This window comes from Falco peregrinus, chromosome Z, assembly GCF_023634155.1.
Source record: "Falco peregrinus isolate bFalPer1 chromosome Z, bFalPer1.pri, whole genome shotgun sequence".
NCBI lineage: Eukaryota > Metazoa > Chordata > Aves > Falconiformes > Falconidae > Falco > Falco peregrinus.
Window position 1 is genome coordinate 44,447,349 of NC_073739.1, and position 18,488 is coordinate 44,465,836.

At 37.0% G+C, this 18,488-nt stretch overlaps 1 protein-coding gene across 1 annotated transcript in view; it reads left to right on the forward strand.

The window, feature by feature from the left end:
• LOC101912464 (guanine nucleotide-binding protein G(q) subunit alpha) overlaps positions 1 to 18,488 on the forward strand; it is a 136,521-nt gene that overhangs the window by 81,678 nt on the left and 36,355 nt on the right. The window contains exon 3 of the mRNA XM_055790958.1: positions 13,495 to 13,649. Coding sequence (XP_055646933.1) covers positions 13,495 to 13,649 — 155 coding nt within the window. The remainder of the gene's footprint in view (positions 1 to 13,494; positions 13,650 to 18,488) is intronic.

The window sequence follows — 18,488 nt, forward strand, 5'->3', positions numbered from 1 at the left end:
GTGGTCCTCAGAGAAAAGAAAAAAAAAAGAAAGGGCATGGATATTTCTCTGAAAGTGTGATTATGTATGCATACTTGAATGTGGTTTTGAAAACAGTTATTGGTAATACTGTCGTCATATAGATAAAGCAGTATATTTGGATGATTTGTATTAGCTACAAGAACTGTTGTGAGGGGAAATCTTGCTGCTAATTCTTGCTTACGCTGGTTCAAATCTGAAATATTTTTATGATGTTTTGTCATTGCAGATTTGAGTTAAATTTAAAAATAGGTTTTATCACTAGAAAAAGATTTTACTCATTTGGGCTTGTAAGTTATCAATTGTGAGGTCTTCAGGAGGGTGTAAACTGTTGCTAGTAATTGTCAAAAGAGAAGAAGTTTGGATTTAGTTTTATGTTCAGATTAGCAATGCTAGAACTGAAATGCTACTATTAGTTTTGAACTATTTTGGAAATTCAAAACCATTTCAAAACCATCTTCCACTGCTTCCTTGGGAAACATAAGGATTTATATGAACCAAGGTGTGAATCTCAGAATTTTGACACCTACTGAAAGCCTCTGAAAATTTGGCAGTAAAAGTAGTATTTGGAAGACAAGTCAAAACATGATGTTCTGGGACTATTTAATTTTTAAATCTTGTAGTAAGGTAACTTTGGGGTCCACTGCTTTGGATCTCTCTTTACTTATGTGGCCTGTTTTACTTGTTGCTCTGTTTTCTTGAAATCAAAATTAGACACAGCCTGGAAAACAAACTGAACTGGCTGAATTAATGTAATGCAGTCCTTACCAAGCAGTTAAATGTATATAAATGAATTCTGTAAAGAAATGGAAGCTGTTGTTCACAATTAGAATATGATTGCATGTCTATTTAAAAAAAAGTATTTTAGCAGAAGTGAATGTAATCGAGTAGATTTAGGCAGATTATTTTGATCAATTTCAAGGTAGAATATCTAGCAAAAAGAGCATCAGGACAAAAAAAATATTTGGAAGTTAATTGCAACAGCTGTTGGAAAGGACATGGCAGTTGGCTGATCCATAAAGAGGTTTCTGAAAGTCAGCAGTAGAATTTGCCCAACCCTGTAAAACAGAAGTCCTGTCCAGAGAGTAAAGTGGTTTCTGTTTTCATGATCCTGAACAGCAAAAATGACAGATTCTTACAGCACATGTCAGAAAAGTATTCACTAGGTCCACAATTTCAGAACCAGTGTGTAAAAATTTCAGTGGAGTGCTATGTGTGTTACCAGCAAGAGATGTGGAAGTGTCTAATTTATAGTCTATTGCAAATGTTAACAAGCCACACACTTAAGAGTAAATACTAGGTATGGTGGTTTTTGAAACAGTTCTTTGCAACCGGCTTTCAGTTTTTGGACATTAGTATCATCTTCCAGCTCAACTTTCATAGCCATGGCAATATTTAAAGAGTGCAACAGCCTATGCAGTCATTAACAAAACAAGCTGTAAATGCTTAAAATGATCTCACCTCATTAAAATGTTACCTAAGAAAATAAGTAGCCAAAAGCCCCCTAGAAATCTTGAGGATCTGCCTGAGGAGTTAGGGGTATGAAACTTCTAAAAGAGAGGATAAAAGGGCTTATCAACTTTAACAGATCTGATACTATATTGAGCATACTTTATTCTATATCTAAAACTGAAGCAACTAGATCTAGTGAAAAAGGGGAGAATTAATAACTGAAATCTGAAATTGGACTTTCTGTTTCTCTATTTCACCTCTGTCATCAGAGAGAACATAACTCAGTATCTTCTCAATTGGCCTATCTCCTATGGAGCTTAGATCTTGTGTAGCCAGGAGAGGGAGTGAGAAGTTCCCCCTGTCCCTTCCAATGACAGATTTCCTCCTTCTCAGGCCAGCAGCACAGAGATTAAAAGATGCTTAGAAATGACTGTGATGTTGGTAATTAAATGTAGTTCAGTAATTTCAAAGATTAGAACACATTCAGTTTCATTTTGCTTTTGAAAAACAAATATATACCTGTAATTTTCATTTAGTCTGAATATCTGAAATTGCATGATATGCACAGTAAATTGCCTGTTACAGCAGACTGAGGCAAAACATTGGAGATACTTCAGTAATTAAGATCTCCATGGCAGAGAACAAATGTTCCCTCGTGCTACAATTTTGTATACCCTTCTGGGCAATCTGGAGCTGTAAGATTTTTGAGCAGTTCCTCAGAAATGCGTGCATTTTCCCATCTTCATGGAAAAGTTTGCCTGCAAAGCTAACTTTTGCTTACTCCATATCTTACTTCTGGGTGACATACTGCTTCTTAACAGATCTGTTGTGAATCATTAAAGGATGGTTTAGTGATAAGAAGTCAGCAAGGGTGGTGTAATATTATAATCATGGTCTGTAACATTGTATGCACTGTTTTCATTTGAGGATTTGTGTTGTGTTGCAAACATTTGATCAGCCTAGTGAAAGCATTACTGAGGTTATTATAGAGTCCACTTCAAGTTACCCCTTTTGGGCAGAAGAGTGCCAGGATTGATGTAACACATTATGTCAGGGTATAGTAAAACTTACTGATAGTATAGTATATTGGCACTATATTGATGATAATACTTAGAATTGTACAACCATTTAGGTTGGAAAAGACCTTTAAGATCATCAAGTCCAACCCCAGGACTGCCAAGTCCACCACTAAACCATGTCCCTAAGCATGTCATATCATGAACTAGAACTCTCTGTGTGCATGTTTATTTGCAGTGAAATGGCTCTGTGTAAATTAGTCTGAAATTCTACTGGATTTCAGTGCACCCAGCTAGGGTTTCACCCTTTCACTGTAAAAGAATGAAGAAGCTATTACGCACCCTTATTTTCTCCCTTTGTGTCTGCCTAATTGTGTATATCTTCACGTTACAGGTGGAGCTAGGGTGAGGAGGGTGCTGCTCTAACAGGTTTTGTGAGGCACTGGCTGCCTTATGTGTAAATAACTAGAGTACATACTGCCTTACAGCTGCAGCACTCTCACTCTTCAAGTGTTACAACATGCATTTTTAGTTTGTGCATTTAAGTTCAACCTACCAGAAACCACAGGGGTTATTGAAAGTTGCCGTGGCATTGTCTTTCTGTAGTTGAGATTTTGGAAGAGGTAGGTGCAATAAATATGTCTTAGTATGTTTTAACAAGATGTAAAACTTCTAAATTAGAGATGTTTAATGTAAATTGTGGCATGATTTTTAGGCAGGAACATATAAGGCTTGTGTTTATAAACATTTACAGTTGCATCTACATTTTAATATAGTCATATAATTACAACAAAATTTCATGGTAGAATGGGCAGGGAGCCATTTAGCTATCAGTGAAATCATAAACAATTTATCAGGAGGCATTTTAAATCTCTGTTCTGGGATTTTCCGTGGAGTTTTTGATGTTATAATTTTGGATGTTTGCATGTATCATTCTTGGAAATGAACTTACTAAATATGCTGTCCATGTAGGTCCCAGCTTTTTGAAAAAAATTGCCATGGAAAAATTGAACTTGCTTCATGCATGGGATTGAAAATTTAGCTTTCATTCATATTGATTTTGTTATATAGCATGATCCAGAAGCTAAAGATACTGCCTAAAGAAAGTGCTACCAAGTAAATTTATTGTAGCATCTTCGCAGTTCTAAGGGTGTTGAAAAGGTTCTCTCTCCTTTTGCCACTTTGTCTTGTGACCTGATCTCAAACAAAGCTAGGCAGTGGGTCATTTTAACAATAAAAATAAGTAACAATTTAACAAAACAGTAAGGTAGTTCTTCGCTGTACTTTTGCCTGCCTTGTCCCTTTAGTCCAGTAAAATTAGTTCAGTCTTTCGGGAGTTTTACTAAGGAGCCACCATTGGCAGACATTTGGTAGCAAGCATATGACTTATTTCTTAAAGTTCCTGCTGTTTAATCTGTTTTTTTTTATTATCTGACTGTCAGCCAGGTCTGAAATATTGTTGGAGAGTTTTCCTGTGAGAAATTTCAGACTTGTTAGCAGTTTCTGACCTGTAATTCAGTTCAGTAACAGGACAACAGTAGCCTGTGGCAACATCAGACTTTTTGGGTGTTTATCCCTTCTACTCCATTCCCTAGGTGGTACCGGCTCTTCACAGGAGAGGGACATGTAAATAAATAAGCTAACAAAACAAAGAGAAAAAGTCTGTATCTTTCTCTGCAACATCTGCAAACTGTGTATGCACAGTTTGGAGTGGCTTTCCATGACCCTGCATTGTTTATCACGAATCAGACAATTGAAAAACATGCTGTGCTTTTTGGCTGTTTTGTCTTTCCATTTTCTATGGGGTCATAAATTGTCCAGGAGAAGATGACAGGCCAGTCGTATGATTTCCAGGATTTTGGTATGCTTTGTGGGCATTCTTGGTCCATACAAAGGCTACAGAAGAGAGAAAGCAGCAATACCATTTTGAGGCTTTTTGGTTGATGAAGCATTTCCTCAGGGATCTGGCTGATGTTTAATTTTGAAGACTGGTGCTGCTTTACAGAAGAAAGATGACTGATTTGGTTGCTCCTATAGCTGGAAAGATTAAATGGATATTTGCTATCACATATTTTTTTTCCTGAGTTTATTCAGCTAACTGCTGTTGTTCCCAGAGTTAAACACTGTGGTAATACAGCAAAAATATTACTTTGAGTGAAATAGTAAAACCCAGCTTATTTTAAGTGTACAAAAATAGCTAAAGAAAGCAAGTACTTTGTAACAGTGTAACATCAACTCATTGATGGAAAGGAAGTCTTGTGTAAATCCTAATCACCATTAATGTAGTCCTACAGTGACAGAGAGCAGTCTTAAAAAATACCAGGAGTTTTTCAGCAGTTATGTTTCCCTTTTGAAGTAGATTGTGTAGGGTTGGGTATTTCCAAGTACCTTTGGGAATCCCGTCATTTTCCTGTTACTGCAAAAGCAAATGGAAGAAATAGTTTTGCTTAAGTCTTAAATCCATTCCTTCCTCACCATGGCAATATCAGCATGTGAAAGTCTTGTGGCTTCATTGGATATTCTTGTGTGACCAGTGTAGGTTTTAAAAGTACATGGCAATCCATGTTTGGTGTGTTTATGTGAAATGAACATTATATCTTTACCTTACCTGCTGAAAGATGTATAATTCTACTGTGTTTTGATTAAAGGGAGTGGTAAGAATATGTAATTCTGCTTCAGAATTAACCTCTTTCCCATTCTGGAGACATATTGTTCTAAAACAATGCTTTTAAAATCAAATATAACATTTAAATAGCACATTATATCAAAATTAAAAACTTTCTTGGGGCAGAGAAGAACCAAAACTGAAAAACAAACATTAGGAAAAAATAAATACTATTAGGAAGATAAAAAGCAATGTTCTTGATTCAACAGGGTAGGCTTCCTGGGTCTTGCAACTAAATATTTTTTTTCCTTGAAATCCTTTCAAGGGCAATTTGTACATAAGGAAATCAGGCTGAATACTTTGGCTGCAGAAAGTTGCACTAAATCTGTGAAACCTATTACTTGGGGGAGAGTTTTCTTCGAATAATCACAGAGGCATTTCACTAAATTGAAGTGATAGTTTAGACAAAGTGTATTTTTTTACTTGGGGATGTATAAGAATGTGTGAGTCTGTATATGGGCATCTGAATTGCAGCATGGTATATGCCATTTAACAGTCCTGTGACTTGCAATGTAGACATACCAGGTTTGTACTCTGGTCAGTAACCTTGTTAGAAATCCTTACAGAAGAGTTGTCATTTGAAGGTAACAGTTACTTTCTCCTACAGAACTGAACCTTAGTCTCAAATGTAATGATAATGGAGTGGTAATTGCTGTTAATTTAACACTAATATGATTACACTTTCACCATTGGAAATGATTGACCAGCGTGTCGTGACAATATTATGTAACTGCACTTAGTGATACGTAGGACCGTTTTTGCACTGTCTTGAGACCTTTAGGTTAAAATTCTGTGTTATATAATACAAAAATCTAAAAGTCAGTATTTTTTTTTCAGAGATATGAATTCAGAAAGATTTTTATCATATTAAATCAATTATTTTACCACAGTTTTCTTGTAAATTACTCTGCTTAGATTTATTACAAGCAAAATTAGGATGAATGTTCAAAACCTAGCCTTATTCATCGAAGAAGAAATAGTGAAGACTTTAACAGTTGAGATTACCTAAGATCACTGCAAGACTGATTTCGTTTTAGTTTATCTGCCTCTGTCCTTTTGGTAGGGAGGAAATGGCTTGTGGATACTTCATTTCTCTTTTTCTCCATGTTTTGTTGTTTTCTCCTGTGTTTTGAAAACCTTATTTGTTCTATAGAGGTTGATTGCCAGAAGTGCTTGCCAAAGAAGGCGTTTCAGTTGATGGAAGTATTACAATAGGTATAGGGTTTTGAGAGGGAAGGGCTGAATAATGATGAAAGTGGTAATTCAGGCTGTTACATGGATTTGGATATTCTATCGAAGTAACAGTAATGTTAATGTTTATATATTTATGTTGCTTTTATTTGTTAGGCAACAGCTTAACAGTGATAGCCAGGCTACCTAAAGTTTATGTATGGAAAATAGGAAAGCTGGACAGCAAACAGGAAAATGATCATACCCTTTTGTTGCCCCATGTTATGATTTGGCACAGCAGAATGAATCCGTGTTAGCTTTGGGCTCTTTAGATCTATTTACTTCTAAACAGAATCCACACATGTGTTGCTGTAATTGCACTGTCCCATAGCTTTTCTTTCCCTAAATAAACAATGCATTTGTTCCATCTCACAGGAGGGAATCTCGTGTTTCATGAAGGGAAACTGTATTTTTCTATACTTAATTTTCTAAGTCACCTAACTTTCTAAGAGTTACTCACACTGGGTAAATTAGTTATCAGAGAGGAAACTAACTTTTCTGCCTGACATCAGAAAAATCTTAAGTTTGTTCCTATCAGAAGCTTTTGTTTATAAGAAGAGGATCAGAAACTTCAGGATGTAATAGTATTATGAAGATCTGGATTCTGTATTTAAGTTGTATACCTAACTTCTCCTGTATTCTCCATCTGCATGAGTTACGTGTCTCTTAGCACTTGCAACAGAATCTGCTGGGGTGACAAGAAGTTGTTTCATAATGTTTCTCTTGCTGTGTTATTGAAACAGCTTTTTTTATTTTCCCAAGAAGGCTATAGTGATAATATGACCTTTAAAATGTAAGTTTCAGAATCCTTTCATGTATATAGAAATTTTGATATAATCCTCAGTAAAAGCTTGCTTGAATGTTCTGGTTGCAGCCCTATAGTGGTGACTTAGTGTTTGTCTTCCATGTCTGGTGCAGCATAAAAGTAAATCAAGACACCAAGAAAACGGTGTTCTGCAGTGCACAGATAAAGATTCAGCTACTTCCTGAGCTTTCTCTGAGCCCTACTAAAAAAAAAAACCAACCAACAAAAAAAAACCCGTAAAGTCGTGAGATAACTTGTTTAAATCCTTCTCATTTCGTTGTATTTCCCACAAGCCATGGGTTAGGGTCTGTTATCCTAGGCTTTTACAGACAATGACCAGTAAAGAAAAAAATTTTCTTAACGCAAACTCATTTTTTTTTTAGATTCTATTAGGTGTCTGGAATTCTTTTTCAAAGAGTTTATGCTATTTTTTTCTTTCCAAAGGTTACAATGTGAAACAGGAAAGGGTAACAGATTCTGATTTACATACTTTGATACCCTATTAACCTTTGTCAGCAGCTGAAGGATGATTAGTGTCGCACCAAGCCTTGTTTCAGCAACACTTGAATTGAATAAATTGAAATACAGTCCTCTGGTATAGCACACCATGAAGCCTCCTCCCTGTTTACCCTAGTCCATTCTGTGCTCTGAAGTTGCTCAAGGGAAGCAACATTGTCTTTACTGTCCTCTTAAAACTTAGTTTTTGTGGGCTGCTATGTCAAAACACTGCCCTACCTTGGACCGGTTTATCAGTCAGTAGCTGCTGCTCTCTGTCATGTTAAGGAATACATCCCCCAACTGTCTAGTTTTCAAGACAGTGACATAGACTAGTATTGCTCTCCTTGAATGGCTTCAAATATCTGCAGGTTTGCAGCAGTCTCCAAAGCAGCATATCTTGCTATACAGCCCTGTAAGGCAAGGTATTTGTATGAACTTGTAGATTAGAAGTCACCGGGGTCTGAGTCTAAAAATTACTCCTGTTATTTATAGAATAAATAATAACTTCTAGTTCTAAGCTGCATTATCAAGAATTCCTCCCCTCCCCTGCCACCCCCCAATGCCACCACCCCCCCCCAAAAAAAAAAAAAAAAAAAAAGAGAGAGACAAATGCATGATTATGATTATGATGATGTCTTTGTAATGACTTCCATTCAGCTGCTAGACTGCTTGGACCTGATCACATGCCATTGCACTCAATTTTACAATCAATGTAAATTACAGTATCCAGACCTAAATAATATCACTGTGCTTGATCCTTCAGTTACTGGTAGCCAAGCACTACAGCCACAGGCTTTTTCTGATTGGTTTGGGAAATCCTTTTACGGAACAGATGTTCCATCCCATGTAAAAGAATTCTTTAAATAGGCACCTTGAAACCAGCTAGCCCACAGAGACCATTGATACAAAGGAACCTTGCCTGCTGCATCTCAAGCATATTCCTTTCTCCTGTGGATTTAAAATCCCATGGGAATTTCTTTTGAAATAGACTGTGCATTTTTTCCTGATCTCCCTTGTGTTAATTTGGGGAAATTAGAGAGGCTATATCAAAAGGAATATAAAAATAAGAACCTTTTTTCCATGCTTGCTACATTGATTGTAGCCACTGTTGTAAGGCTCCAAATGGTTGATGCACGTACAGAGAGAATATGAGACCAGATCCACTGGCTGGCCTGTCAATCCCTGAGAAGCATCAGAGCTTTGAAAAAATTATGAAGATAGTAAGTAGAAAACTGACATGGTGAAGGCTAGAGATTAAAAAATATACTTATTATTAATAAATTGTGGCCAAAAGAGTATTGGCAGAAAGACCAGCACAAAACTATAATGCTGTTCAAGCACAGAATTAATTTTTAACACTGTCGATAGTTTTCTGAGGGAAATGAAAAAGGAGAAATTACAGCTATTTTGGTATCTCCTTAGGTCAGATTTCCTGGTTTCAGAAGCCAATACTATTCCCAAAACCTCCAGTTTTCTTATTCTGGGATAATTTTTTGAATACTTGTAGAAATCAGTGAAGCAGCTTTTAAATATAGGAGAGATGTGATTTAGTAAAAAGAATTGAATGACTGTTTACAAGATTTCTTGCAAATAATATTGAAATTGTTGCAAGTAGTTTTATATTCCCAAAAGACCATGGAAGATGTTGATTGCTGATGTCAAAAGTATATTGGACTGAAAAATCATCTACACCATCTAGATTTTGTTTGTGGAACATTACAGCTGAACTAGCAGTTACATATTAATGACCAGTTTGAATTTTATGGTACTTAAAAAATGCTTCAGTTTTGTCTGTCATTTTGGGCTTATTCTCCTCCTCTACTCATCAGACCACACCTGGAGTGCTGTGATCAGCTCTGAGGCCCCCAACATAAAAAGGACATGGACCTGTTCGAGTGAGTCCAGAGGAGGGCCATGAAGATGATCAGAGGGATGGAGCACCTCTCCTATGAAAAAAAGTCTGAGAGAGTTGGTGTTGTTCAGCCTGGAGAAGAGAAGGCTCTGGGGAGACCTTAGAGCAGCCCTGCAGTACCCTAAGGGGGCTTATAAGAAAAGAAAGATGGGGACAGACTTGTTAGTAGGGCCTATAATGATAGGACAAGCTGAAAGAAGGTAGATTTAGGTTAGGTGTTGGGAAGAAATTCTTTACTGTGGGGATGGTGAGACACTGGAACAGGTTGCCCAGAGAAGCTGTGGATGCCCCATCCCTGGAAGTGCTTAGGGTCAGGTTGGATGGGGCTTTGAGCAACCTGGTCTAGTGGAAGGTGTCCCTGCCCATGGCAGGGGGTTGGAACTAGGTGATCCTCAAGGTCCCTTCCAACTCAAACCATTCTGTAATTCTACAGTAACAACTACTGATGTCCCAAAAGAGAGAACTCTTAAGAAGGTGCAACTTCCTCAGGGGTAACATGGTTGACTTTTTTCTTTTGTCCCCGCAAATAATGTTGATTTTTGGGTAAAGTGAGAGGCTTAGTAAAGATAAAAAGTGCTTGATACCATTTATAGTTGCATAAACTGGATTAATTATGAGTCCTTTAGATTTATTCATGTTTGAGTGCTAACTTCAAAAGTTATATTCCAAATCTGCTGTTCATATTAGTGGAAGGGAAACTAAGCCAGTAATTAGCAGCAGTGATACCACATGTCATTCATGATTGATTCTTCTGCTGCATTAAAGTTATGCTTCTCCATCTCACAAGGTTTCTCTAGAATTACTTTTGACTTATACCAGGGCAAATGAGAGAAAAATTAAGCCAAATGATGAGATCCTATATTTTCATCTCTGTCTCCACCATCAGAAATTAGCAGCCGGCAAAAGATGTTGCCTGACAAAGATTCTCAAAGACAGACTGATTGTTGTCTACAGGAAAGTGTAGGACCTCTGGGAACAAGAAGGCATAGCTGAGGATTTATAAAAAATTTGAAATCTATGTGAAGGGGCATTACTTTTTTAAGAGAAGCAGCACTGATGTGAGGTGTGATGAATAGGGTGCAAGCTGTCATGAGTTTGGCCAGGCAAACCCCTGGGAAGCAGGAGCAGTTAATTGAAGAAATGCTGTTTCTGTTTAAAAAGTTGAATCAATTTTTCTATGGATGCAACTTATTGGCATTTATCATAATTTATTTTGTAAGTTTTTTCACACAGTACAAAGTGGTATTAATTATATGTCAGAACATACAGAACTGATAAATAGAACAATGCAAGATCTTGGACAGCTTTGTAATAATAAGTCGAGATAGGTAACTGAAGTAATCCCCTTTTAAGATTTTCTTTTCCACCAATATAGAATACTTGAGCACCTGTTAGGGAATATTTAGGGAAATGTTAGAGAAATACTCAGATATGATGGATTTCAGATGAAAGCTTTTGAATAGTAAATTAGTCTTCAAGCTCTGTTATCATTTTGATATCAGTTGGTATCCTCGTTTCAGCTGGAATACAGTTAACTTTCTTCTTAGTAGCTGGTACAGTGCTGTATTTTGGCTCTGATGTGAGAATGATGTTGATAATGCATTGATATTTTTAGTTGTTGCTGGGTGATGTTTATACTAAATCAAGGACTTTTTGGTTTCTCGGGCCCTGCCAGCCAGAGGGCTGGAGGGGCATGGCACATTGGGAGGGGACACAGCCAGGACAGGTGACCCAAAGTAGCCAAAGAGGTATTCCATACCATGTGACGTCATGCTGAGTATATAAACTGGGGGAAGAAGAAGGAAGGTGGGGACATTTGGCATTATGGCATTTGTCTTCCCGAGTAACCGTTATGTGTGATGGAGCCTGGGTTTCCTGGAGGTGGCTGAGCACCTGCCTGCCCATGGGAAGTGGTGAATGAATTCCTTGTGTTGCTTGTGTGCATGGCTTTTGGTTTACCTATGAAATTGTCCTTATCTCCACCCTCGAGTTTTGCATTCCTTTCTGATTCTCCTTCTGATCCCTCTGGGTTGGGGGGAGCGAGCAGGTGGCAGCGTGGTGCTTGGTTGCCAGCTGGGGTTAAACCATGACAGTTGGCCGTAATTTCAGAGCTCAAGCACAAAAGCAAAATATTAAAATAAATTCTTTTATCAGTTTGTCACAAGCTGTGGGAAAATAGTCAAGACATCATTCTTTTGGAAGTACGCAAGAGCAATAGAATACAGAGCTGAGCTTGATAACATATAAGATAGTTAAAAAAAAATTATCCTGTGGCACAAAGGACTTCGTCCTATGTTTAGTAGAGTACTATTTCTTGTTATTTGCAGTGAGAAGGTGTAGGGACTCATCATAACTTGTCCAGACATTTTGGAGGTGTGTGGGCATGATCTGGAAGAAAATACCCTTTGTTAGAACTTTGGAGATTTGGGTCCTGGTAACAGAACATATGTTCTTATTATCTCCAAGACACACAGTTTTCACATTGAACTTTGAGGTTTTTATTTCCTCCTGAGTAAACAACAGTCAAAGGTGTGATGTTTTGTTAAGTAATGAAGAGTAGCATCATTCTCCTGGACTGTCTAAAAAGGGGTGTGGGGATTGTATACGTGCAAACAGAGCATAAGTTTATTGAAAATCAACAAGAACACTCAGTATACCTTCACCTAATTTAAAATGGAAAGAGGTTTGTGTCCTCACCTCAAATGCAGACTAGATATGAGAGTTGAATCCCTCCATCTTTTTGCAGGACCAAGTTTTCATCTGTTGCCTTCTCTGTTTGTGTATGTTTGTATGTGTATATATCTCTACACAAATACATACATTCATGTATTTGTACTGAAATGTGTCAATAATACTTCCAGGACAAATTAGAAATCATCCTGCTGCCAATTTTAAACATTACTTTTTGAGAATCTCCATAATTTATAGTACAAACTGAAACTAGAGACGATTTCTAATAATCTTGCCCTTTTTTTTACTGGTAACTGCTGTTACATTTGTGGTAACATTAAGCACTTTTTTATCAATCTCTCTGAAAGGCAGATCCCTTCCCTCCTTTCCATTCTCTCAGCTACATCAGAGTCTGGATCTGTCAAGTTGGTTACCTAGTCATCATTTTAAAATCATGTTTTATATACTCTTAAGATTGTACCTGAAAAAATAAAAATGAAAGCTTTCTTTAAACTGAGCTTAATTAGACACAAATTTTAATGTGAATGCCTCATCCGTTTATTCTACATAGTAGTGGATTGGAGTAAACTTAGTCTGAAGTAAGGGCCCCTGTGTACGTTTAATTCACTTTCTGTCATAATCATATTTAGCAGTATTTGTCTTTGAACAGACCGTATCATTACTTATTCATAATTTACTCAGTACTCTTATTTATTCTCATTCATTCACCATTTACTTTAAGGTCTTTCCTGGTAAATCAACATCACTGTTTTCTTCCTACATCATTACTAAGTTCATTCATGTGAATACAGATTTTTGTAAAATATCCATCTTTGAATATTTTGGTGGTTTACTATCTTTTATATTTTGAAGTTTTCCAGGTTTCCCAGGTTCAGTTGCTAATGAGTGATGCAGTTGGTGGGTATTATGCTTAACACTGTCTTTTAGCATGAAAGGTAAATAATACGCTGATCCATGCTGAAAAATATATACTTTCCATAAAAAAGTGGTATTTTTTTTCTGTTATAAGGAACTCGCTTATGATAGTTGTCTTCTTTTTCCATCTTCACAACCCTTTTAGTGGTACTTGATTTTTCAAATTATGTATATACATCAGTGGTATGGCCAATATGAAAAATTACTCCTGTTAATCATGTTCATTGTATATAAGCTGTCTACAAACACAGAAAATGAAGTAAAATTTACTATTTTGTTTGTTTTGAATTAGGCACATGCACAATTAGTTCGGGAAGTCGATGTAGAGAAGGTGTCAACTTTTGAGAACCCGTATGTAGATGCAATAAGAAGCTTATGGAATGACCCTGGAATTCAGGAGTGTTATGATAGACGACGGGAGTATCAGTTATCAGATTCAACTAAATAGTAAGTACATTGTGGCTACCAACAACCATATATCTTTTTCTGTGAAAGTAATTTTTACTTTCTATCTTCTTATACTGTATGTCTGTGTACATGTTTGTATGCATATGCAGCACAAATGTACCCAAATATACACTTACTAAATTGAATTCAAAGGGTACTTGAAGGAGTGGACTACATCTAGTTTAGGATTAAATCTGTATTTGTTTCACAGCATGACAGTCTGTAATCATTTGAAGTCTTAAATTTAAGATTCTAACTAGGGATTGTTAATCACTGATCTTTTTGTTTTCTTTTGCTATACCTGTAATTCCTTACTCTCCTCTAACATAAACTCACAAATGCAAGCTGGACAAAAATACTTTCATGTAGTATGTACTGGGTAGTACTAGTTAGACAAGTAGTAGGTACTGGGAGGTGCAATCAAGGTAGACCTCCATACATTTCATAAAAATTATAATGCCCCAGAACTCCTGTTTTCCCAGGTTTTCCCCTTTTCCCTTACAGATTGCTTTTGCACTCCTGGTGGTGAAGTAAATAGTACCAAGGTAGGATTCTTGTGTTGTATTGAACTGTCTTTTTTTTATGGAAACAAAGCCTAAACTTTAAAGAACGTGGCTGCCAGGAAGGTAACAGGAAAAGCACTGTGAGTTAAACCCTGTTTGTAATAGCTCAACGGTAATAAATGTGTGTGTGACTAAACTATGTCTGAAATGTTATGCCTTTCGTTTCTTGGGGCAGCAATCTGATAAAATAGCACTGTGAAATCTAAAATTGGAGTTGGAGGTCTGCCTGAAGATTGACTCCATGAAATTCAGTTCCTTTTGAGTAATGTAGCATACAGCTTAGGTAAAATTTCTCATCTGTTGTCAAAGAAATGGATGACGGTGGGGGATGATGAACTTCTAATGTTGACCAGCATTAAAAAACAGAGCATAGTTAGTTCCTAAAGCTGTGGCAGAAACCTTCATCATCTCCACATGAATTTTAGTATTAGCCAAGAAAGTTACTTTGATGATATGATTCCAGTCTCCATTTGTCAGGTGTACATGAATGGAAGCCTCTTACTGAGGAAAGCATAGAACAGAAAGGCACCATGAAGCTCCCATTAAGCTCACTGGAACAGGGCTATAGACATGAGAGATCTGGGCTGATGTTTAGCTGCACGGTAGTCTGAGGATTCTTACCTAGCACAACACTTCATATGTGATTTAGTCAAGACAAACTTACTAGTATCTTGCTGAAGAGCTACAGATGCATGACATGGATCTCCTCAGATTTGTTCTAATGGTATCACCACACGACCTTTGGCTATATTTACGCCATGCATAGGGTTCCTGTTGTCCTATGCAGTTTTGCTGTCCTCTGGAGCTGGTTACCTTCCCAACCTATCATTTGTGTATGCACATTTTGGTGCAGAGGTGGTGCAAAGCACAGTGGCAACTGTCTTTCATTGTTTGGATTCTTACTGTCCCCAAAGATATCATACTGTGGTTTTGGTTTTAGTGGTAAGAAAAGAGAGTATTACATAAAATGAAAAGTTTTAGGGTGCATAAATGGTAAAAATAAAATTTCAGAGACAAGTTACTGTCAGTAACTTGTTACTGACTTCCATCTTGTTTCCATATTGGATTGAGCAGAAAGCATCAGTAGAAGGTGAAGCAGAGCTTGTCTCATACTTCTGATTTCTTGTATTTGTAGGTCCTATTTGTTTCCACAATAGATACAATACTGTTTATAAGGTTGAAATAAATCTATGTATTTCATGTGCTTTCCTTAGAGGATAAAAATAGAATTACTCTCCAATGTAGGAAATAAACATCTGATGCTACTTCAGATCAGACTGCACTGACAGTAGTTTTAATCTGGTTCTAATGAAAGTGTCACCATAGTAGAACTTTTGAGTAGTATTAAAAATAGCAGGGAGTAGTTAATTAAGTAGTTATAGGAGCAAATTGCTAGTATATTGCCTTGCAGAAGGTAATTGTGCTGGTTGGTTGGTTATTTGTCAAGCTCAACTTGTTTAGCAATTTAACATGTTTTTTTTGCAATTAGGTGACTTTAACAATAATCAATTATAATTCATACTATGTATTTCTGCAAAATCTGTTTTAAATTAGTATTTTGAATCACTGTATATGCGTCTTTAGAAGAGCCTCTTGTATATTTATGCTTGCAAGTAATTTTTTCAGGTATGTAAGTCCAGTAAAAGCAATTAGCAGAAATAAGAGAAAAACTGTTCCAAAAATACAGTATGTATGTTTAGTACTAAAATACCCAAAGAGAATTTCCTTTGAATCCACATCATAAAGCAAGAAAACAAAATGTTTACAAGTTACTACTGGGATTCACAAGGCAGTAAGGCAGAAATAAGCACCCAGTGCCCATTTATTTGGTGAGTCTTAGTAATTTCTTCGGACTTGATATATAAACCAAAATGGTTTGTTGTCAGCCAGATTTCTTGGAAGCGTAGGTGTCAATATTTTTAAGCTTGTGTGTCGGTAATGTTACACGTTCTTTATTCAACCCTTGTGTAAGCCTCTTATCTTCTTAGTGTTTTCCCATGCTTCCAGTCTGTTCCCTGTATTGCCTCTTTCTGCCCATCAGTGTTACTATACATTGCCTTCCTAAATACCTTCCTCTGTACTTTCGTTTCTTTTGTTGTTTCTAAATTCTGTTTCTGATTTTTAATATCACAGAATCACAGAATGGTCAGGGTTGGAAGGGGCTTCTGGAAAGCAGCTAGGTCAACCCCCTGCTAAAGCAGGTTCACCCACAGCAGGTTGCACAGTCACGTCCAGGCGGGTTTTGAATGTCTCCAGAGAAGGAGACTGCACAGCCTCTCTGGGCAGCCTGTCCCAGGGCTCTGTCACCCCCAAGGTAAAGAAGTTCTTCCTCATATTCAGATGGAACTTCTTCTGTTTCAGTTTGTGCCCGTATGTTATAATATATCCTGTGTGTTTCTACACTTACACATTCTGTCATCTTTTGATCTGTTTCGTCATTGTCTGCTACAATTTTGATGTTGTTATACCCGCTGCTAGTACCCTGGAAGCATATGTCAGATGTGTGTTTACCACAAGGGGTGAGGGTAGGGTCTAAGAAGGAAGACTTCCTGCATCATGGGAATTGGTTTGAACCTCTGGATGCTCAGCAGACACATTCCATTCTCTTCCCTTACCATTGGGTGCTCCAAAGGTTGTGTGTTCATTTTGATTTTAAAAGTGATTTCTAGACTTCTCTGAAGTAAAGTCAGGAACACTTCAGGTAAACAGAGATTATTCACTTCCCATATACATTACAGGGTGACTTAGCTGCTTACCACTAAACCACTTCCCTTTAAGATACCGTTCACAGTGTGAGACAGATGTAAACACACACCACACTGTAAGAGAGACAGTGGTCATAAGTGACATTTCACATTTATGTGATAACATACAGAATTAGGGTTGCAACTAGAATTTCTGGAGATTTCATCACCATTTTTCCCCAATATGAACTAAGGGCTTTCCCTTCATGAAGAAAAAGTAGGAGGTGTTTAGAACTGGGAAGTGTCTCAGAGTCTTGCTGGAAAACTTCCATCTTTCTCTGGCCCCAAGAAATGAAAGTCTTATGTCATTGTATACCTCCAACCAGGGACTTTCTAGTTGCCACACAGGCACTGAGGATATCTGTTTAGTTTCCCTTTCATGGCTGTGTTTTCTAACACTTTAGATAATTAAATACAGTTTTTCAACAAGTTCCTACCCCGCTGTGTTAACTGCCCCAGTTGGTATTTAATACCTTGCATTGTTACTATTTAATGCACTGTTTTATTAATTATACATGCCATGGTGTTACCTTACACACATGTAAGCCTTTGGGCTTCTTTTTCTGCATTTGCTGTCACCTTTAACAACTTACAGTTACACAACTATGCATATACGTGTGATCATGTGAACTGAGTTGGTTGGATAGCTAGTGCAGAAATGCAAATTCCATTTTTTTACATGTAATAAGAGCACTATGGTGTGACTTTGAGGACATCTTCAGAATATCACTGATTGATAACAAGGAACAAAGAGATTAATCCTAATGATGTCTTCTTCTTCATATTTCATCTTTTGTGAAACCGTTGCATGAATTGTAGTGCTTTAGTCATCTAGTAATTTTTTCATTATAGTATTCCATCTGAATTTGAAGTTTTTCATAACTTCAGCTGAACAATTAATTCCTTCATACCTGTCTGTTAAAAATAACATTTTGCTTCCATGTTCCACTTCTGAAACAGGTGCATTTCAGTGGAATTACTGTGTGCTAAGTAGGATGTGCTTAGAGGCACACCAGTGGAAAGATCAGTATAAGAATTCTAAGTTTTTACTACAGCAGTTTACTCCATTTGCTGGTATTGCCTCTAGCAATCAACATTCATTCTTTTATTTCATGAAGTTGTAGGGAACTCTTACAGTATCATGGGTCTGTGTGAGCCTTTCAGAAGGACTAATACTGTCCTAAATTGAGACCTGCTATGCAGCTGACACTGGGTATAGCAAATTATGAAAAACTGTCTATGTGATACCACTGTAACAGTCATTTGCTGAGGGTGAGAAAACCATATATTCATAAGATACATAAGTGCATCATTATTTAATAAACATTTTGGTACTACTTATTGATCCTTCTTCCCTACATTTGTAAATATGTTCTTGAAGGTTCTAAGGTTATATTTGGAGGCTCTTTGTGTTGCAGAATGGTGGATTCTGCTTTTATGTATTCACATTTCACACAGCCTTATTTGTGTAAGGTTTGTGGTAAGATAAAAACAGCAAATAAAATTAAAAGTCTGAAGATTAAGATCAAGTA